Raw genomic sequence first — 24,329 nt, 5'->3', positions numbered from 1 at the left:
TTGGTACCCGAATACTCATGTAAAATATCAAAGCTCTATCACTTACTGTTCAAAAGTTATTAGCAAGGTTAAAGTTTTCAAAAAGTAGGTCAAACTCCAAGGTCAAGGGTCAATAATGTTGGTACCCACGAAAAGGTTTTGTCACAAGGAATACTCATGTGAAATATCAAAGCTCTATCTCTTACTATTATTAGCAAGGTTAAAGTTTTCAAAAAGTAGGTCATACTCCAAGGTCAAGGTCACATGGTCAAAAATATTGGTACCCACGGAAAGGTCTTGTCACAAGGTACACTCATGTGAAATATCAAAGCTCTATCACTTACTGTTCAAAAGTTATTAGCAAGGTTAAAGTTTCAGACAGAATGACAATTACAGAATGACAGACAGGACAAAAACAATATGCCCCCTGATCTTCGATCTCGGGGGCATAAAAATGGAAAAACCAGTTGGAATCTTATTATTGTTTTATTAACAATTTCAATATCAAGTATAACACCTATGCAAAATTCAAATATATTTATAAAGTTGACAGAACAAATAATAACACATAATCATGAATAACAACGAGTATAATAGCTACAATAGCACCAACAGACCTCGAACTGCGACCCCTGACCTAGAATTCCGGACCCCTCACCTAGAATTCCGGACTCCTTACCTAGAATTACGGCCTCCTTAGCTAGTATTACGGACTCCCGACCTTGAGTTATGGACTCCTGGCCAAGAATTACGGACTTGCAAACACGGGTGTAATTTTACTTACATGTACTTAATATAATTTTGGATCCAACACGGTCTTATTAAGGGGTTAATCATTGACTTTAATTACTGACTTGTATCAGAGGATGTAATTACCGATCCAACACACAGAGAACCCTGGGAATTTTAATTACCACAAGCGTGTGGCTGTTTGACTACATTGATTATTAATCTAAGGCAAATAATAATCAACTAATAAATCTCCATCCATCTACATGTATAACCCATTTTATTTGATTTATTGAAGAAATACGCTCTCCCTTCGCCACTCTCTAAGTTTTGTAATCCTCTGGATCGGGATCTGTCTAACATCACAATTTCTCAACATGCTAAATTTTTTAAGTGTCCAAAATAAACAAATTTGATGAATAATTCTAGTAAATATGAACCATCACGGTGAATAATTCTAGTAAATATGAACCATCACAGCGAATAATTCTAGTAAATATGAATCAACACGGTGAATAATTCTAGTAAATATGAACCATCACGGCGAATAATTCTAGTAAATATGAACCATCACGGAACTTTCAGTTCCTTATATTAATTAGATCATGATCGAGATTACAGAAATTAAATTAAAATGAACTAGGGAGAATTGTTTTAGCACACTAAAACTGATGCCCCCCCCCCCTTCCATTTTCCATAATTTTTAAAAAACATTTTTAGGGATCATATTTGATTGATTGTTGATTGATTGTATATTGTTTAAAGTCCCTTTCAAGAATTTTTCACTTATATGGAGAAGTCACCATTGCCGGTAAAGGGATGCAAAATTTAGGCCTATGCTCAGCGATAACGGCCTTTGAGCAGGGAGGGATTTTTATCATGTCACACCTGCTGTGTTATGGGGTCTCGGTTATTACGGTCTCATCAGAAGGACCGCCCCATTTAGTTGCCTCTTACGACAAGCAAGGGGTACTGAGGACCTATTCTAACCTGGATTTCCATGGGACGGATCATTTTTTAAGTTAAAAATCAAGAGTTAGGGTACATACATTGTAACAGTCACCTACATTTAAATGTATGTAAATGTGCTTCAACACAGGAACATTGTTGCGAACATATGATAGTAAATTAAACTTACAGTGTACCAACATACCAAATGTCGAAAGACAAAAAAGTTGTGTCCAGACAAAAATGCCCAAAAAATTCTAATAGCAAGCAAAACATTGCCTTATCATGGTATACCCACATAACAAACATCAAAGGCCTATGTAAAAGGATCACAAAAAAACCCCCAAATATTATATTATTTGACATTTATATCAAAGTTGACAAGCAACACACTGCCTTATCATGGTATACCAACATACCAAATATCAAAGGCCTATGTCAAAGGACAAAAAAGTTATGGTCAGGACCAAAAAAAATGCCCATAAAAATATATTATTTGACCTTTGCATAAAAGGTCAAGGTCATTTAAAAATGGTATGTGAAACATTGTCTTATCATGGTATACCCGCATACCACATATCAAAAGCCTACATGTACGTCAAAAGACAAAAAAGTTATGGCCCGGACAAACTTTGAATGAGAAGCGGAAGAAGAAATAGTAGAAGAATTCACACTAAAACAATGTCCCCCCTCTGGGAGACATAATAAAACAGGTTATAGATGCGTGAAAATCCTTTAGTTTAATTAAGAAGTGTATTATTATCAATAATCAATGTAGTTTAACAGTTCACAAACTTGCAATAATAAAAAATTCCCTGGGTTTGCTAGAGTTCTCTGTATGATAGGACCTTTACTGATTTATAACATTGGATATCATTGCTACCTTCTAACCTCGGGGGTTAGATATTGGATAGAATTATAATCATTTCATTTCCATTACATGCATGTAAAAACACCACTTAAGTTCTACACAACATCATAATGCATTCATAATCATTTATTAATTCAAGATTTCAAAATTAGAGATGTTAAATCAGAGACATATCTCAAGATCTGGTTAGAAGACATATCTCAAGATCTGATTAGATGAGTTGTATTTTTTAATCTAAACATTAAGGAGTAGCAATCTTAATAATATGTGTGTGGTCTATGTCCTTGTTATCATGGCACAATATAAAATTTAATACTGATCTTATAAAAAAAAGTTTTAAAAGGCATAGACCAGAAAAAAGATTTATTATAGAGACAATAGATTCCACCCCCGCCCCTACCTTATAAATAAGCATACTTACTGAATATTTGTATCAGAATCCTAATTCTACTACACCTGAAAAAATTCACTTTAACATTACCGGTCTATTATTTTTAACTGATTCACATTCTAGTCAAAATTCCTTCATTATCAAAACGAAAAATCATAAATGCATACCATTTATTTTTTTCACTGGCTAACTCTTTAGCTTCAATAAATGCCTTTGTTTAACAAAGCCTTGATAAAACTGTATGGTGTTCTCAATGATATGAAATGACAAAGAAACAATTTTTGACAGAAGCCAGGCAATCTGGCAATGACTAGCACTAATCAAATACAGCTAAAACACTGCAGCAAGTCAAACAGTCGTAAATTTCTTAGAATGGAAATGTGTGTATTAGAATACATTGGACACATGTTAAGTCAAAATTTATTGATAATTTGTAATCATGTCTATCCACAATCTAATTATTTCTACATGTATATCCCTAATGTATTCATATTTATCCATAATGTATTCATATTTTTCCTTAAGTTATTCATATTTACCAATAATGTATTCGTACTTATCCATAATGTATTTCTATTTTATCCACAATGTATTCATATTTATCCATATAAATGTATTTGTACTTATCCATAATGTATTTGACGTACTTATCCATAATGTATTCATATTTATCCATAATGTATTTGTACTTATCCATATTAAATGTATTTGTATTCTATCCATAATGTATTTGTACTTATCCATATTAAATGTATTTGTATTCTATCCATAATGTATTTGTACTTATCCATATTAAATGTGTTTGTATTCTATCCATAATGTATTTGTACTTATCCATAATCATGATAATGTATTCATATTCATCCATAATGTATTCTTATTTTATTTATAATGTATTTGTATTTATCCATATTGTATTCCTATTTACTCATAAGTTTTCATGTTTACCCATATATTTGTATTTAACCATACTGTATTCATATTTATCTATAATGTATCTATATCTATCTACAATGCATCGTTAACATATCCCTAGAGTATCCATGATGTATCTATATCTATCCACAATGCATCGTTAACAGATCCCCAGAGCATCCGTGATGTATTCCTGGATTACATGTCTTTCTTCAGATTAGAATTGAACCTGTATTTGTTTCTCAGTTGCTGCCTTCTGTATGAAATGTCAGGTTTCAGTTTATCAAAGACCACTTTCAGTGTGGTTGTGATATTGCCCACAGACAGGATCAGATGTATTATTGCCAGGAACAAAACCTGAAAAATCAAACAAGTAATAATTGTAACAGGAAAGTCTCCCAAACGATTCCTACCCCTAAAAGAAAATTGTTTACATCCACTTTCTTCAAAATAAACTGCCTATAGTTTTTAGACTTGCACTCCTCTTGCCCTGAGAGTTAATTCCCCTGAGATCCCTTAAAATGAAAGGAAGTCCTTTCAGCACAAGTGTAATATGTGTAACAAAGAAATAACCTCAGTTAATGGAGGCATACTATTTTATACATCAAACTAACTGGAAATGATAAATTTCAAACAGCTATTATGAAAATTGAACCCCTTTTAAACAAGAGGCCCATGGGCCACATTGCTCACCTGAGTCGCCTTGGTTCATACTTACAAGATTTTTCCTATATATTCGCAAGCAAAACTTTATCCCTATTGTGGCTCCAACCTACTCCCGTGGGCCAGGATTTTTTCAAAATTGTATCTGGACTATGTCAGGAAGCTTTCAGTGTAAATGTAAACTTTTCTGGCCCAGTGATTTTTCAGAAGAAGATTTTTAATGATTTTCCCTATATATTTGTATGTAAATTTTTTATCCCCTACTGTGGCCCCATCTTATACCCGGGACCATGATTTTTACAAACTTTAATCTGTACTATGTCAGGAACCTTTTGTGCAAATGTAAACTTCTTTGGCTGAATGGTTCTTAAGGAGAAAAGTTTTAAAGAATTTTTTCTATTTATTAGTTGTGTACATATTTGATCCCCTATTGTGGCCCCATCCTACCTCTGGAGGCCATGATTTTAACAAACTTGAATCTGCATTATGTTAGGAAGCTTTCATGTAAATTTCCACTTTCCTGGCCCAGTAGTTTTTGAGAAGAAGATTTTTAAAGATTTTCCCTATATATTTGTATGTAAAACTTTCATCCCCTATTGTAGCCCCATCCTACCCCCCAGGGGTCATGATTTTAACAAAATTGAATCTGCACTATGTCAGGAAGCTTTCATGTAAATTTCAGCTCTTCTGACCCAGTGGTTCTTGAGGAGAAGATTTTTAAATGACCCCACCCTATTTTTGCATTTTTGTGATTATCTCCCCTTTGAAGGGGGTATGATCCTTCATTTGAACGAACTTGAAAGCCCTTCACCCAAGTATGCTTTGGCCAAGTTTGGTTATAATTGTCCCAGTGGTTCTGGAGAAGAAGTTGAAAATGTAAAAAGTTTACAGACGGACGGACGGAAAACTGGTGATCAGAAAAGCTCACTTGAGCTTTCAGCTCAGGTGAGCTAAAAATAATAATTTATCTAAATGGACATTAAATAACTTTGATTGTATTCTCTAGGACATGTAAAATTCTTTAAAAAGCATTTCCAATAAAACAAGATGCGTTTGTGAAACAGAAATGCCCCCGATAATGGCCAATTCCAAAGATGGCCAATGTCACAAGGACAAATATCTTGATACCAGTAGAAAGATCTTGTCACAAGAAATGCTCAGGTGCTATATGAAAGCTCTAATATTTACCATTTAGAAATTATGACCAATGTCAGATTTTTTAAAAGTAGGTCAAACTCCAAGGTCAAGGTCACAGGGTCAAACATTTTGGTACCCACGGAAAGGTCTTGTCACAAGGAATATTCATGTGAAATATCAAAGCTCTAGCACTTGCTGTTCAAAAGTTATTAGCAAGGTTAAAGTTTTCAAAAAGTAGGTCAAACTCCAAGGTCAAGGTCACAGGGTAAAAAAATCTTGGTACCCACAAAAAGGTCTTGTCCAAGGAATATTCATGTGAAATATCAAAGTTCTAGCATTTACTGATCAAAAGTTATTAGCAAGGTTAAAGTTTTCGAAAAGTAGGTCAAGGTCACAGGGTCAATTTTTTAAAGAGTAGGTCAAATGCCAAGGTCAAGGTTTAGTACCCACGAAAAGGTCTTGTCACAAGGAATACTTATGTGAAATATCAAGGCTCTAGCACTTACCGTTCAAAAGTTTTTAGCAAGGTTAAAGTTACAGAATGACAGACAGGACAAAAACAATATGCCCCCTGATCTTCGATCTCGAGGGCATAAAAATTGGGCAGGGGTTCCCCCATACATTAGTTTTATTCAGAAATTTGATGCATTTCTGGTGGTCATTTTGAAAATAGTGGCAATTTCAAACTTTGAGCTCACCATTTCATTCACCATCCTCATACCAAATTTTGTTGAGAAAGGGTCATTGGAAAAATTGATGTGCTATCAGCATCCATATTTAAAAATTTGGTCAATTTGATAAAATTAAGTTTATCATTTTATGTGCCATCTTTAACTTACAATGTACCAAATTTTGTTGAGATCAGAAAACGTTGAAAATTCTACACAAATTTGGTGACCATTTTGAAATTAACAGTAGCCATTTTCAGAATTTCAAGTTCACCCATTTTCCCCCATCCTTAAAGGGAAAGGCAACCCAATTTTTTTTTTACATAATTAATGATAAGATTAATTATATGATAAAGATTTGTCATATTATTCTGTTGATACGATGTACATGGCCTAGATAAGCCTCAGTACTAATTTTAAAACGTTAAAAATTGAAATTCCCGCCATCTATAGAGGCTGCCATGAAGCTGAACTCTTTTGTATTCAAGACCACAAAAACCAATAATTTTGACGTCACACCGTCTATTCCGGTTTTGATGCGATTCTAAGATCATCAAAGATGTGCATGTGGTAGATTTTAAGATTACATTGTAAATAGGTGGATGCCTTCTTGTCAAGCAGTTAATTACACTAATGAAAAGGGGAGATGTGAAAAAAGTTTTCCCCCCGAAATTCCTGACCCAACAAGGTTATTTGAAAAGAAAATACTATGCAAACTGTGGATCCATCATTTGCGTAATGACAAGTTGAGGTTTGAGACTTTTACATGTATGAAGAAACGAGTACCATCTGCCTGGTCTGCGACTTGACTGAACGTCTTCTTTTCTTGAATTCCTCTTGCGAAAGAACGGGCTCAAATCTATACGACTCCAAACTTAACTGTTCGTGACTTGTCATGTTTACAGTGCTGCTGATGATATAAACCAGAACCGACCGTGTGACATAAAAAATTAAACTTCAATGGCCGCTCTCTTAATTTGAAATATAAGATAGATTGATTTAATTGTTAAGCAAGGATTTTTGTTGTTAAAGATTGTCATTTACAATATCAGTAAGTAATACTTTATTCATAAAGGCAACAATGTGATTAGGGTTGCCTTTCCCTTTAACTACCCTTACATACCCAATTTTGCTGAGATCAGACAACATTGAAAAATTGTCATGGCTATTGTGAAAATTTAATTTTATGCGCCATCTTCAACCACCCTTACTTCCCAAACCAGTCGTGGTAGCTCAGTAGTAGAGCATTCGCTTCGTAACTGGGAGGTTATGAATTCGAGTCTCACTCATGTCACGACTACATCAAACCAAAGACTTATACATAGGTAATGATTGCTCCTTCACTAAACCCTTGCGATTTAGAAGTAAGAATCACAGGTCTTTCAGATATGACCTTATAAATGGAGGGCCTGTGTCACAGCAGACTTGCATGGCCCTGAGTGCTAAGCATAGGTCTAAATTTGTTGTACTTCACCTATAGCAGGTAATCGCTCAATATAAGTGAAAAATTCTCAACGGGAGGTAAACCAACCAACTAGCCATCCTACTTCCTAATTTTTTTTTTGAAATTGGACATCATAGAAAAATTAACATGTTTTTGGTGGCAATTTTGAAAATTTCTGTCATTTTTTAAATTTTGAGTTCACCATCCTCAATTACCATTACATATGTCCAACCTTTCTTGAGATGGGACAACATTGAAAAATTGACATGTTGTCAGGGGTTCCCAATAAAACTAAGTTTCATGCTAGAAATGCCTTTAAAAGCATTTTCAGAACCCCTTAAACAATAGGCCAATGGGCCACATTGCTCACCTGAGTCACCTTGGCCCTGCCATTGTTCAGCTGTTGTGATTTTTAAAAGATTTTTTTTATCAATCCCATTTTCCCATGAAAAATTTAACCCCATATTGTGACCCCAGAGGATCACAACATAACTGAAAATGAATTCACATAACACAGAGATATATGACTAACATGATCTTGCTGTTCTGGATAAGACCAAAGTCACAAGGTCATAGATCGTGGTATGATATGAGAGACCTTGCCATAAGAAATCTATATACAGAATATAAAAGCTCTATTTTGAATAATTCAGGAGATATTAAATAGGAAAGATTTTTTAGGAGAAGTTGAACAGGACAGATTTTTATTAAAAGTACGTCAAACTTCCATGTCATGGTCACAAGGTCAAACACTAAAGCATAACAAGGTCTTGCCATATAGAATCTATATAGAAAATATGAAAAAATTACCTTAGTTCAGGAGATATTAATAAGGTCAGGTTTTTAAGAAAGTAAGTCAAGGTCACAATATCAAATATGATATCTCAAGGTCTTTTCTTAAAAATAGGTCGAATTTCAAAGTCACAAGGTCAGAGTATGAAATAAAGGTATTGCCATAAGAAATTATATACAAAATATGGAAGATATACCTTAAATAGTTCAGGAGATATTGAATAGATCAGAGATTTATCCAAGGTCAAAATTTACCTTAAATTGAATAGGTCAGATATTTTAAAAAGTAGGTCCAACTACAAGGTCAAGGTCACAAGGTCAAACTTAATGAAATAATAAGGTCTTATCATAAGAATCTATATATAAAATATGAAAGCCCTACCTTAAATAGTTCAGGAGATATTGAATAGGTCAGGGTTTTTAAAATTATATAGGTCAAAAGATCAAACACCATTGTGTACAAGGTATTGCCATAAAGAATCTACATACAAAATATGAAAGCCCCACCTAAAATAGTTGCGGATTTAATTATTATTATTATTATTTTTGAGTAAATGTTGTTTATTGGCATTTATGGAGTTAGGATTTTTACAAACCCCTACATTCCAACCTAAACCAGTGGATATGGGGTAATTAATAGGTAAAACAATATGTATACAACAAGCACTCACAGATAAAGAAAGAAGAAAAGAGGACAGGACAGTAAAAAAAAAAAGTGTTACAATACTCTGACTACATAATCCTTATACAAAAAGTAGGCCAAGGTTTAAAGGTATGAGACAGTCATATAATGACAGTCTTTGCATATAATTTACTAAATTGTGTGCTTGACAATATTTATACAAATAGCATCATAAATTCACTGTATTCTAAGTTGCTCAAATAACTTCCATTTTTTCAAAACAATTTCAACATAGCTAATTTCAATTCTATATTGTATACATTTGACAAAGTCAGCTTAAAGCTATTTAACACTAGTGTTTTGTTCTGACATCTACAACAATATATATAATATTTAAGGTGGTAATTAATAATGTTACTAATTTCATTCTCAACAAATCCAAGAATATATTCTTTTTTACAAGTTACAACATCAAAAGAAAACATGTTACTGATCCATAAGAAATATATATACAAGATATGAAAGATCTAACTTAAACAGTTAGGACATGTTGAATAGATCAGATTTCTATAAATAGTAGGTCAAACTTCCAAGTCAAGGTCACAAGATCATACACCATGGTATCACATGAAAGGTCTTATCATAAACAATGTATATACAAAATATGAAAGCCCTAGCTTAAATAGTTTAAGAGATATTTTTACAGATTTTTCCTATATATCAGTATATAAAACTTAGATCCCCTATTGTGGCCATCCTAACATCCGAAACCATGATTTGCATGAACTTCAATCTATTCTATGTCAGGAAGCTTTCATGTAAATTTGAACTTTTCTAGCCCAGTGGTTCTTGATAAGAAGATTCTTCAAGATTTTTCTTATATACTTGCATGTAAAACTTTGATCCCCTATCGTGGCCCCATCCTACCCTCAGGAGTCATGATTTTAACAAACTTGAATCTGCAATACGTCAGGAAGCTTTTGTATAAATTTCTACTTTTCTGGCTCAGTGGCTCAGATTTTCAAAGATTTTTCCTACATATACGCATGTAAATTGTTGCCCCTACCTAGCCCCACTTGCCATGATTTTAACAAACTTGAATCTGCACTATGTCAGGCATCGTCGCAAGCCACGCCTATTGTCTCCGTTTACACTACGTGAAATGCTGTGGCTGTATGATTTTAAAAATCCTCAACTTCATGAATATTTATGGTCATTAATCAACAAATTTGTGAGCTTCCATGATTTTTTTCTTGATGGAAATTTTTTTATTCAGAAGTCGTTGCGTGCTCATTGCAGAATAATCCAAGGATTGCCGATTGAGAACAAACTGGACACATTTTAGCTGTTACAACAAATGGATGCTTCTTTGTTGACTTCACCGGTGTAATAAATTTACCATATAATATGCGTAAGCACGAATGAAGAAGTGTACACTCTTATGAATGAAGGATTCTACACACTTATGAATGAAGGAGTCTACACTCTTATGAATGAAGGAGTCTAAACTCTTATGAATGAAGGAGTCTACACTCTTATGAATGAAGGAGTCTAAACTCTTATGAATGAAGGATTCTAAACTCTTATGAATGAAGGAGTCTACACTGTTATGAATGAAGGAGTCTAAACTCTTATGAATGAAGGAGTCTAAACTCTTATGAATGAAGGAGTCTACACTGTTATGAATGAAGGATTCTAAACTCTTATGAATGAAGGAGTCTAAACTCTTATGAATGAAGGAGTCTACACTCTTATGAATGAAGGAGTCTACACTGTTATGAAGGAGTCTACACTCTTATGAATGAAGGAGTCTACACTGTTATGAATGAAGGAGTCTACACTGTTATGAATGAAGGATTCTAAACTCTTATGAATGAAGGAGTCTAAACTCTTATGAATGAAGGAGTCTACACTCTTATGAATGAAGGAGTCTAAACTCTTATGAATGAAGGAGTCTACACTCTTATGAATGAAGGAGTCTAAACTCTTATGAATGAAGGAGTCTACACTCTTATGAATGAAGGAGTCTACACTCTTATGAATGAAGGATTCTAAACTCTTATGAATGAAGGAGTCTACACTCTTATGAATGAAGGAGTCTACACTCTTATGAATGAAGGAGTCTACACTCTTATGAAGGAGTCTACACACTTATGAATGAAGGAGTCTACACTCTTATGAATGAGTCTACACTCTTATGAATGAAGGAGTCTAAACTCTTATGAATGAAGGGTTCTACACTCTTATGAATGAAGGAGTCTACACTCTTATGAAGGAGTCTACACTCTTATGAATGAAGGAGTCTACACTCTTATGAATGAAGGAGTCTAAACTCTTATGAATGAAGGAGTCTACACTCTTATGAATGAAGGATTCTAAACTCTTATGAATGAAGGAGTCTACACTCTTATGAATGAAGGAGTCTACACTCTTATGAATGAAGGATTCTAAACTCTTATGAATGAAGGAGTCTACACTCTTATGAATGAAGGAGTCTACACTCTTATGAAGGAGTCTACACTGTTATGAATGAAGGAGTCTACACTCTTATGAAGGAGTCTACACTTTTATGAATGAAGGAGTCTACACTCTTATGAATGAAGGGTTCTAAACTCTTATGAATGAAGGAGTCTACACTCTTATGAATGAAGGAGTCTACACTCTTATGAAGGAGTCTACACTCTTATGAATGAAGGAGTCTACACTCTTATGAAGGAGTCTACACTCTTATGAATGAAGGAGTCTACACTCTTATGAATGAAGGATTCTAAACTCTTATGAATGAAGGAGTCTACACTGTTATGAATGAAGGATTCTAAACTCTTATGAATGAAGGAGTCTAAACTCTTATGAATGAAGGAGTCTACACTCTTATGAATGAAGGAGTCTACACTCTTATGAAGGAGTCTACACTCTTATGAATGAAGGAGTCTACACTCTTATGAAGGAGTCTACACTCTTATGAATGAAGGAGTCTACACTCTTATGAATGAAGGGTTCTACACTCTTATGAAGGAGTCTACACTCTTACAAATAATCTATACTCAAACAAATGAAGGAGTTTACACTTGTAAATTGGCACAAAAGAAAGATTCCACACTTGAAGGAACGAAGGAGTCTACATTCATACAAATGAAAAAGGAATGTATTAGACCTACCTGCCACTCCTTACACTGGGAGTCCTGTGATAATCTGTACAGCACATATGCATTATACAATTGGAAGAACTGAAAATGTACAATTCATGGTTGATTTAAATGTACTTGGAAACCTAATGTTCAAAATTATTTGCAAAACAAGAGGCCCATGGGCCACATTGCTCACCTGTGTCATTTTGTCCCTACCAATGTTCAGCTGTTTGACCCCACATTGTGGCCCCAACCTAGCCCCAAAGGATCACAACATAAATGAATATGAATTCACATAACACAGAGATGCCTCAACACCAATATGACTAACATGATCTTGCTATTCTGGATAAGACCAAGGTGAGAAGGTCATAGATTTGACCTATTGTGGCCCCCATCCTACACCCAAGGACCATGAATTACACAAACTTGGATCTAATCTAAATAGGGAAGTTTTCGTGCAAATTTGAACTTTTCTGGCCAGTTGTTCTTGAGAAGATTTTTATATGATCCCACCCTATTTTTCTGATTCTCTCGCCTTTGAAGGGGCATGGCCCTTAATTTGAACAAACTTGAATCCCCTTCACCCATGGGTGACGTGTACCAAGTTTGAATGAAATTGGGCCAGTGGTTCTGATAAGAAGTTTACAGACACACGGACGATGATGTCACAATTAATTTTCATTTTTATTATTTTTATGGCAGAGTTAAAATCCCAATGTAGAACCTACAATATATATATATACAGTGATCCCCCGTTATAACACCAACATTTGTACCTCAGCAATTTTGGTATTATAACGGGGGTGGCATTATATCGGGGGAGGAGTGTGTATGTGTACAGCTGTCTTAAGAAATCAAACTAATTTTATCTACTACATCAATGTGCTATTAGATTTCGGTGTATCCGCCATACTCAGATTTCAAAAACAATACTGCATATTTGAACTCAAATGATTATCGTTTATGTAACAGTTACTTATTATCTGCTCCAAACTTTGACACCTGGAGGACTAATGGCGGATAATTGGTTAAGCCTGCTCACTGAAATTTTCCTACCGTTGACTGGCGATAATTAGCGGGGGTTATTATAACGGAAATTGACCAAATCGGTACCAGTAAATAGGTTGGCGGATGGCGGTATGCAGGGTATGACATTATAATGGGGTTTTACATAACGAGGAAAACGGGACTTTGAACTTTTTGGCGATATGCGGGGGTGGCATTATAACCGGGGGCAATATAGCAGGGGATCACTGTATATATATAATTATATATATATATATATATATATATATATATATATATATATAAAGCACTAAAATGACCAATGACACACGTGTCGTTGGTCATTTTAGTGCTTTGTATAATTTTTTGTATGTGACCTTGTATCCATGTTATGGATCCGACACTTTGAGGTATCGGGTGTGGTTGGAACTTTAGTGCTCATATATATATATATATATATATTTATAATTTTTTTTGCTGAATAAGCTGTTCTTTATTTACCTGTTGAGTACCCCAATAGAACCTTCACAGGTATTGGTCAGTTTGGACTATTGTCTTTTACTATCATATAAACTGCCAAATTGCAGACCTGGACAGAGCTGGCCACGTTTTTTATGATGTCAAGATGTACATGTAGTTAAGTTTTGGCTAACCTTTTGTCCTACTAGGGGTAAGTTGATTTTGTAAATCTGATGTAGTGAGTACATTCTAATCATTTATTGTGAGTTTAGGAGTTCGATGTTTATATGTATTGCCACTTCTATGTATGTTTATACGAGGTGATGTTTTTCAAGCATGTCTTTGTATAGTGCTATGTACGGGGATATACAGTACCCGCAATGTTATTCTTGACATTCCTATTGTGTTCTATCGTGCGTGTATCCTATCGTATCATGCGTGTATCCTATCGTATTGTGTTTTGCATTTATCAGGTTTTCCGTTTTCTATCGTGTTTTGCGTTTATCAGGTCTATCGTGTTTTGCGTGTATCAGGTTTTCCGTTTATCATGAAAATCGTTTATCGTGTAGCTTCAGAAACTATCGGGGTTGTATATTAAATCTAATGAAAAAGTACAATACTTTTCGAAAGCTTTATTCGTTTTGTTAAAGAAGCTATTTTTAGGAATCAAGAAAAGACAGTATATTTGAAAGAGAACATAAAGCTGTCGATTTTAAGACTGAAGAAGGGCTATTTTTCTGTCCAGAGAAGGTAAAAATGTATCACAGTTTCATTCTAAGTAGTATGTAAAGTAGGCAATGGTTTGCCGAGCAAACCGGGGACAGTAAATCTGAAAGCTCCTTCATCTGAAGTTCATAAACATTTGTTTGTCTACAAACAATTATTCGTAATTAACACTAACAGAGAAATAGGAAGTTTTAATTGATTTGAAAGGAAAAATCAGTAAATTACATTGTTTATTACATATATTTTAATAAAGGCTCTTTTTCTTCCGATTTTTTCCACCTGTATTCTGTTTATATACCAACAACTGAACTTGTGTACGTCTGTGTATCACCCGTGTTTTGACTGCAAACATTTTCAGGGACGTTGTATTTCACACATTTAGAAGATTAAGGTTTAAAAGGGTGCAATGGTGTTGCATCTCACAAAAGTCTGCTCAACTGGGCACGCAAGTCGTTGGTTTTTTTTTTTTACTTGTACATGTAACAATTAATAGTCGTATGGGTAGATACTGAAAATTGATGCCAGTTTTGATGATTTTTTGGATTTTTTTTACATACCAAACCTAAAAAATTTTAAGCGTTTAAAATTGTGAATTTAAAAAAAGCCGGGGTTTTTTCCCCCATAGTTTATTTTTTGTTATTAAGATATCAATTCAAATATATATGTGCCAATTACTTATGACAATCAATTATCACTCATAGTGTAGAAATATCTAACGTATGAAGATGTGGTGTAGAGCAGTGGATTGTTTTTAAAACGGTCATGATGAAAATAATTGTAATTGTTGAATGACCGGTGAATGCACAATAACCCCTTCCGCGCTACACACAAAATATTACTTGGGTTTTTTTCACATTCAATATAATATACATTAGAATAAGAAAGCTACTGAAGCATGCTATCACTACATTATATTACCTTTAGTTAATTCCCTTTGTAATTTATATATCAAACATTAGGTGACAATATAATTTTAGAATCATTGGCTGGGAAAATTCATATAGATATCAAATAATGAATGAAAAACTATACATAGTTTAGTTTTCTGATTTTTTCATTTAGCTGTGATAGCGTAAAAAATGAATTAAAAATTTATTTTTTTTAAAGTACGACCGTGTATTAAAGAAATTATACATTTTAGGTGTTTAATGAATATTGAAATCCTTCAGTATTATTATCAACATAAAGTAATTATGTTATCGGTATCAAAATTTCGTTCTAAATTGCTTCTAAATTTACAACATTTCTATCAGGTTTTCCATTTATCGTGAAGATCGTTTATAGTGTTTTGCGTTCATCAGGTCTATCGTGAAGATCGTTTATCTGGTTTTGTGTTTATCAGGTTTATCGTGTATCCTATCGTATCGTGCGTGTATCCTATCCTATCGTGCGTGTATCGTGGTCTATCGTTTATCATGTCAAGAATAACGTTGCGGGTACTGTATAATGCACGGGTTTTTGAGCCACGTACGCTTTTGTATAGCGTTATGTACAGGGATATAAATATGCATAGAACATTGTAATGTGTTTTGTCATGTAATTTACGGTGTCACATTGGCAGTAGTTATAACCATGTTTGTAAAGATGTGCAATACTCTTAATGATGTTAAATAAGTGTTTGATATGCTTAGTGGTTTTGTTTTCTTATGGTGAACCCTTATTGCCAAAGTGGTTGAATTCTGTCAGGATCTAATGGTTGAATTCTGTCAGGATCTAATGCGACTTTTTTTAAGTTATTCAAAATATGGTTTTTTTAATCTTAATTATAAAGGCTCCTATCCCGTGTTCCAAATCATCATTTAACATGGAAATGGTGTGTCATGGCAATTACAAGGAGACCCACCTAAAGCCAGTTGACGGAGTCTAGCTAGCTGTCATAAAAAGGGTATGGACATAGCTGCCAGTACACCAATGTATCTACTTCTTCTGGATGCGAAGCTATCTTGGACAATTGAATTCATTTTTTCTATGTAAAATATTGTATATATTATACATCATTTTATCTTTGATGAAAATTGTAAATAGAAATTTTTGTGTTATGCTTGACGCGAAGGCTGTTGTGAGAGACAGACTATTATTGGGTGATCAGAATAGCTCACTTAAGCTTTCAGCTCACGTGAGCTAAAAACAAGAGGTACTGTGAGCAATGCTCACTAAGAATACCCCCCGCTTACCCCAATCTCCCAAAGGGTGTTGGTAATAGGTATAAACTACCTCTTTTCTGAGTGTAAAAAACAAATGGCATGACAAACTGAACCATATTGCTACTTCGATGTCCAGTGCGCTTGACCTTTGGACCCCAAAATCGATAGGGAACATCTTCATCCCATGGGTAGTCCATATGTATGATATGGTGACTGTAGGTGGAAAGGATAATGCTTTAGAGCCCGGAAACCATATTGTTACTTCGATGTCCAGTGTGCTTGACCTTTGACCTTTTGACCCCAAAATCAATAGGGAACATCTTCATCCCATGGGTAGTCCATATGTATGATATGGTGACTGTAGGTGGAAAGGATAACGCTTTAGAGCCCGGAAACCATATTGCTACTTCAATGTCCAGTGTGCTTGACCTTTGACCTTTTGACCCCAAAATCAATAGGGAACATCTTCATCCCATGGGTAGTCCATATGTATGATATGGTGACTGTAGGTGGAAAGGATAACGCTTTAGAGCCCGGAAACCATATTGCTACTTCGATGTCCAGTGCGCTTGACCTTTGACCCCAAAATCGATAGGGAACATCTTCATCCCATGGGTAGTCTATATATATGATGTGGTGACGGTAGGTGGAAAGGATAATGCTTTAGAGCCCGGAAACCATTGCGTCTACAGACGGACGGACGGACGGATGGACGGACAGACAGACGGACAACCCGATTCCAGTATACCCCCCCACAACTTGTTGCGGGGGGTATAATAAAAACAAGTACTGTAAAATAATTCATTGTTAAATAAAAGAAGCATAAACTAAGAAAAATGAAAAATTGACAAATAAGAAAAAAATCAGTTGGAAACAAATATTAATGTTATACAGAGTCATGTGCTTACTATGTTTACTTCATTAAATCCACCCCTGAATCCCCCCTCTGAAGATTTGACAACAATGCAGTGGAAGTTAGTCATACTGCTTATATCATTTCATTCAAGAGACTATGATGCATTTATTAATGCACAGTATTATAGGATATGAATCTGTGAACAATGAAAGTTCTCAAAACAATTTCTGTAACTTTGCTTATTTGTACAATATTGCTTAATTGCAAATATCTCTTCTTGTGTATATAACATCACAATTCGATCTCATCCGAACTCCAAACCAACAGACCACTGATTTACCAGCAATCAAACAGCAATTTTATTGTTAGCTCAGCTTTCAAATTGCATGTCTACAAACTTGGTGTTGACTAAGACTTAATATCAACTTAAAACTTACGTAACCAGCAAACAATAATGGCAGTAAGAATGAGATCCCCTTCCACATCCATGACATGAAGCCCTCTACAAAAAACAATAGGTAAATCACGAAACCCTCTATAACAAGAGACCCATGGGCCACATCGCTCACCTGAGTCACCTTAAAGATTTCCCTACATATACGCATGTAAAACTTTGATCCCCATTGTGGCCCCAACTTACCCCCGGGGTCATGAATTTTATTAACTTGAATCTGCACTATGTCAGGAAGCTTTCAAGTAAATATAAACTTTTGTGGCCAATTGGTTCTCAAGAAGAAGATTTTTAAAGATTTTTTTTCTATATATTAGTATGTAAAACTTTGATCCCCTATTGTGGCCCCATCCTACCCCTGGGGGCCATGAACTTACCAAACTTAAATCTCCACTATGTCAGGAAGCTTTCATGTAATTTGTACTTTCCTAGCCCAGTGGTTCTTGAGAAGAAGATTTTTTAAGATTTCCCTTTATATTTGTATTTAAATTTTGATCCCCTATTGTGGCCCCATCCTACCCCCAGGGGCCATGATTATAACAAACTTGAATCTGCACAATGTCAGGAAACTTTCATGTAAATTTGTATTTTCCTGGCCCAGTGGTTCTTGAGAAGAACATTTTTAAAGATTTTCCCTATGTATATTCATGTAAAACTTTGATACCCTATTGTAGCCCCACCCTACCCCAAGAGGCCATCATTTTAAGAAACTTGAATCTACACTGTGTCAGGAAGCTTTCATGTATATCTCAGCTTTTCTGGCTCAGTGGTTCTTGAGAAGAAGATTTTTAAAGATTTTCCCTATATATTTGTATGTAAAACTTTGATCCTCTATTGTGACCCCTACCTAACCTCTGGGGTCAAGATTTTAACGAACTTGAATCTCCACTATGTCAAGTTCTTTCATGTAAATTACAGCTCTTCTGACCCAGTGGTTCTTGAGAAGATTTTTAAATGACCCCACCCTATTTTTGCATTTTTGTGATTATCTCCCCTTTGAAGGGGGCATGGCCCTTCATTTGAACAAACTTGAAAGCCCTTCACCAAGGATGCTTTTGGCCAAGTTTGGTTGAAATTGGCCCAGTGGTTCTGGAGAAGAAGTCGAAAATGTAAAAAGTTTACAGACAGATGGACAGACGACGTACAACAGGAGATCAGAATAGCTCACTTGAGCTTTCAACTTAGGTGAGCTAAAAACTGGAGGCCCACAGGCCTTATCGGTCACCTGAGTATTAGCTATAAGTATCACTAGTCCCAAGGCCTATGAATTCTAGAAAAAAATTCCTAATTCGAATACTAATATTCAACAAAAGCACAATCATGTATAAGTTTTAAGAACATATCTTTCTTTTAAAAATACTCAGGTGACCTAAAAAGTTTTTAAAATTTTGAACAATTTGGACTTGTTTCATTGCAATAATTTGGAATGGCAAGTGAAATATACTAGAACAATAGGTAAGGCACGGGGATTTTACAAGACAAGAGTTTGAACTGTCTAACATTGCTTACCAACAGTGATGTCCATCTCATGTCGCTGACCGAGGGATCTCAGTCGATACAGCGCCCCCTTCTGGTAGAAGAATTGAACTATGTAAAGAAAACCTGAAACAACAAAACAATGAAACATAAGAACAAGTTGCAGGGCTCTTAAATAGTTTTTGACCAATTTTGGGTCCCATTTCCCTCAAACTTAAGGGACATGCTCAATATAAACACTATACCAATAAATAGGATTTTTAGAGAATTTAATAGTTAATATAATTTCTCTTAATTTGGTACATGGTTTAAAAATTGCTAGAGTATGACCCACCCACTGATCCTCCACCTCAACAGAAAATTTATACATGTATATTGAAAACGGAAATATTCATAAATTCACTATAAATCAAAATGTAAGGCACATAAATGTTATTTCACTTTTATGATAAACAAGATGTGTTTGTGAAACACAAATGCCCCCATAATGGCTAATTCCAAAGACGGCCAAGGTCAAAAGGACAAATATCTTGGTACCAGTAGAAAGATCTTGTCACAAGAAATGCTCTGACATGTACAATATGAAAGCTCTAATATTTACCATTTAGAAATTATGACCTATGTAAACAAAATTAAAAGTAGGTCAAATGTCAAGGTCAAAAGGTTTAGTACCAACGGAAATGTCTTGTCACAAGGAATATTCATATGAAATATCAAAGCTCTATCACTTACCGTTAAAAAGTTATAAGCAAGGTTAAAATTTTCTAAAAGGAGATTTAACTCCAAGGTCAAGGTCACTGGGTCAATAATGTTGGTACCCACGGAAAGGTCTTCTCACAAGGAATACTTATATGAAATATCAAAGCTCTATCACTTACTGTTCAAAAGTTATTAGCAAGGTTAAAGTTTCAGACAGAATGACTGAATTACAGAATGACAGACAGGACAAAAATAATATGCCCCCTGATCTTCGATCTCGGGGGCATAAAAATGTATGTGAAAGGTCTGATTAAAACCTTTCAATATGTTTTTGAAATATTCTCAAACAACAATATTCTTAAACAAAATAGAAATTAGCATTTAACTTTCTAATACTTTAAATATTCGAATCTAAAATAAGAAATGCATAACTTCAGTCTAAGAACAATGTATTTACAATGTTTATATCAAATCTCAAAGAAAAATTGCCCAAACAATATGAAAATAACAGGTGCACATCTTCATAAGGTGAGTAATAAGTGTACAAATTTTCAGAAAAATCCATGTACTAGTTTCTTAGAACATGCACGGACAAAATCATGTCTACAGACGGACATGGTGATTTAAAATACACCCCCCCCCCCCCCAACTTTGTTTGCGGGAGGTATAATAATACGCCCACGAAAATGCTTACATAATTTGCATAACTTTGTTTCAAGTAATATCAGCAATCATCAGGCTGTGACAGACTTTCTTTGCATTGTATGAATAAAGGGTCTAAGCTTAAAACAGTGACAGATGGTACACTGACAAATCAAGAGTTTTGAGTAAAATATTTCCCCAAATTTGACCAAGTTCAACAACTTGTACATATTCAAAACGTCAAAGAATATTAAAAAAAAATTGAGAATCAAAATCTTTGCACTATGCACATCTTCAAATTATTTACATATATCCTAAGTTTTAAACTGTGAGAGGAAATATCAGGACAAACCATGTCCTTTATCTAATATAATTTTTCCTCAAAACGAGTTTAACAACCTGTAATTTTCTTAAACAAGAGGCCCACAGGCCTTATCGGTCACCTGAGTATTAGTGAAAAAGTATCACTATACTCCAAGGGATATGAAATCTAGAAAAAATTTCCTGTTCTGAATATCTAAGCTAAATTCTAATGTTCAGCAACAGTATAAAACAAAATGTGCTCTTAAAACTTCAATGCCCTCAAAAGTGCGGACACTTATGAAAGGCTTTACATAATATAATAGGTGTATTAACATTAAAAGATATGACTAATTTGGACCCATCCTAGAGTCAAAACCTTTGGTTGTGAAATTCACCATTTTGGTACATCCTTTTCTGTTATTCCTAATTATGCATTTAGATTTTATACAGTATCAGCAAACTTACACATAAATAATAAATACTTAGTTTGGCCCCACCCTGGGGTCAGAACCCCTACGCCGGGGATCATCAAATTTACAATTTTGGTAAAGGACTACCTGCTCTTTTTTGAATATTCATTTAATTTCAATTCAGTATCAATAGCACTAAAGAAGATGTTATTTGAGTGTTTTACACATAAGCATTATATACTAAGTTTGTCCCAGCCCTGGGGTCAGAACCCCTACCCCGAAGGTTATGCAATTTACAATTTTGGTAGGGGCCTTCCTGCTCTACATGACTATGCATTTAGTTTTTCTTACACATGAGTGGTTCTAGAGAACAAGATTTTTGAAAATTAGTCAATTTTTGGCAGTTTCTGCCCTCCCTAAGGCCCCAGGGGTGCAGGAATCCTGAAATTTACAATTCATGTCCCCCTTGTTCCAAAAGAAGCTTCATACCAAATTTGAAAAGAATTGGAAAGATAGTTATCAAGAAGAAGTTAAAAATTTCTATTCACACATTTAATAACAGATGATTTTGGCCCCACCCTATTACCACAACCCCTACCCCTGGGATCATCAAATTTACAATTTCAGTAAAGGACTACCTGCTCTTTATATATCAATTTAGTTTCAATTTAGTATCAATAGCACTAAAGGAGATGGTACATGCATGTATCTAAGTGTTTTATACATAAACACTATATACTATATTTGACCCCACCCTGGGTTCAGAACCCCTACCTGGGGATCATGAAATTTACAATTTTGGTAGAGGCCTTCCCACTTTACATCACTATGCATTTAGTTTTTCTTACATGTGTGTGGTTCTTGAGAAGAAGATTTTTTAAAATTGGTCAATTTTGGGCATTTTTTCCCCCGGCCCTAGGCACCCCGGGGTGCAGAAGTCCTGATATTTACAATTTATGTCCCCCTTGTCCTAAAGATGCTTCATACCAAATTTGAAAACAATTGAACAGGTAGTTATCAAGAAGTTAAAAATGTTCAATTGTTAATGCACGACTACGGATGACAACCAATTGCAATAGGTCACCTGAGTTTACTCAGGTGACCTAAAAATGAAGAAAATCAAAATCCTTGCCACTTGAACATCTTCCATACCCTACAAATACTCTGTAAAATAGGAAGGTCCGCACTTGAAAACCGTGGAAGCAAAAATAAAAGACAAATCATGTACTCTGCAATATTTCCTTAAAACGGACAAAGTTCAACAACCTGTAATTTTCTCAAAAGTTGAAGAAACATCAAAATCCTTGCCACATGCACATCTTCCATACCCATACAAATACTTTTTAAAATAAGAAGGTCCTCACTACAAAACTGTAGAAGAAAAAACAGACAAATCATGTACTCTCTATGTAACTAGAGATTGTTTTTATGAAAAACAAATGTCTCCCCAGCTCCCCAAATTGGAAGTGCTCCAAATGAAACCTCCTGACCTTAATGTACTGTATGGTATGGAGGAGAAAGCATGAGCAGGAACAAAGACATTATGAACTCCGATGAGCCACATAGGAGAAGTGTTCAAAAACTATTTTACACCCTCCACCCCTCAGATCCACTATAATTTTAAGGAAAACAATTGGATCCCCCTGTCCCTACAATATGCACATTTGCAAATGGCAATAAAGTATTGTACAAAATTTAAAGTCTATTGGATATGCCATATAAAAGGAGAAGCGTTCACAAGCTATTTTAACATCCTCCACCCCTCTTAGATCTTCTTTAACTTTTCCGAAAATAATTGGATCCTCCCGTCCCACAAATATATATGCACATCTACAATTGGCTAATAGAATGAAGCATTATACAAAGTTTCAAATCTCTGATAAGCCATATAGGAGAAGTGTTCACAAACTATTTTACATCCTCCATCCCTCTTAGATCCATTATAACTTTTAGGAAAATAATTGAATCCTCCTGTCCCTACAATATGCACATCTACAAATAGCAATGATGCACTGTACAAAGTTCATGTCTATCTGATAAGCCATATAGGAGGAGAAGTGTTCACAAGATTTAGTGACAGACAGACAGACAGACGGAAAGTAGAAAAGCAATGTCTCCCCCTGAAAGAGGGGAGACATACTAAGAAGGTTCTCACTTGAAAACTGTGGGAGGAGTTCACCGAACAAATCATGCACTCTCTTTGTAATATTTCCTCAAAACGGACTTAAAGTTCAACCTGTAATTTTCTCAAAAATTGAAGAAAATCAAAATCCTTGCCACACGCACATCTTCAATACCTTTACAAACACTCAGTAAAACAAGATAGTGCTCACCTGAAAATTGTGGGAGGAGTAGGGCGGACAAATTATGTACCCTCCATATAACAATTATTTTCAAACAAAGGGGCAAAACTCTTGCAAGAGATGTCGAAATGGATCAAAATTGCAAGATGATCTAGAGTGATCAACAAAGAAGCTACATAGCAAATTTCAGCTTGACATGTGACAGAGAAATGAAATTAGAAACAGAAAACCCCTAATGGACAGACGGACGTACAGACATTGCTGTACCATATATCCCCTCTAAAGACTGACATATAAAAATGAATTCACATAACACAGAGATGCCTCATAACCGCTGTTCTAGATAAGACCATGTAAGGTCACAAGGTCATAGATGATGGTATGATATGAAAGGCCTTGCTATAAGAAATGTATATACAAAACATGGAAGCTCTATCTTACATAGTTCAGTAGATAATGAATAGCTCAGATTTTCACTAAAAGTAGGTCAAACTTCTCACAAGGTCAAACATCAAAGTATAACAAGGTCTTGCCATAAAGAATCTATATACAAAATATGAAAGCC

The 24,329-nt window shown here is 34.8% G+C and overlaps 1 protein-coding gene across 1 annotated transcript in view; it reads right to left on the bottom strand.

The window, feature by feature from the left end:
* Positions 1-449: 449 nt before the first annotated feature.
* The window catches only part of LOC125649479 (ion channel TACAN-like), a 72,972-nt gene continuing 49,092 nt past the window's right edge, over positions 450-24,329 (bottom strand). Inside the window, exons 9-12 of the mRNA XM_048877053.2 lie at positions 19,441-19,533; positions 17,918-17,982; positions 12,318-12,386; positions 450-4,190 (exon numbers count right to left, since the gene is read on the bottom strand). Coding sequence (XP_048733010.1) covers positions 4,032-4,190; positions 12,318-12,386; positions 17,918-17,982; positions 19,441-19,533 — 386 coding nt within the window. The 3' untranslated portion in view covers positions 450-4,031. The remainder of the gene's footprint in view (positions 4,191-12,317; positions 12,387-17,917; positions 17,983-19,440; positions 19,534-24,329) is intronic.

This window comes from Ostrea edulis, chromosome 1 (genome assembly GCF_947568905.1).
Source record: "Ostrea edulis chromosome 1, xbOstEdul1.1, whole genome shotgun sequence".
Taxonomy (NCBI): domain Eukaryota; kingdom Metazoa; phylum Mollusca; class Bivalvia; order Ostreida; family Ostreidae; genus Ostrea; species Ostrea edulis.
This window is presented reverse-complemented; position numbering and strand designations above follow the sequence as displayed.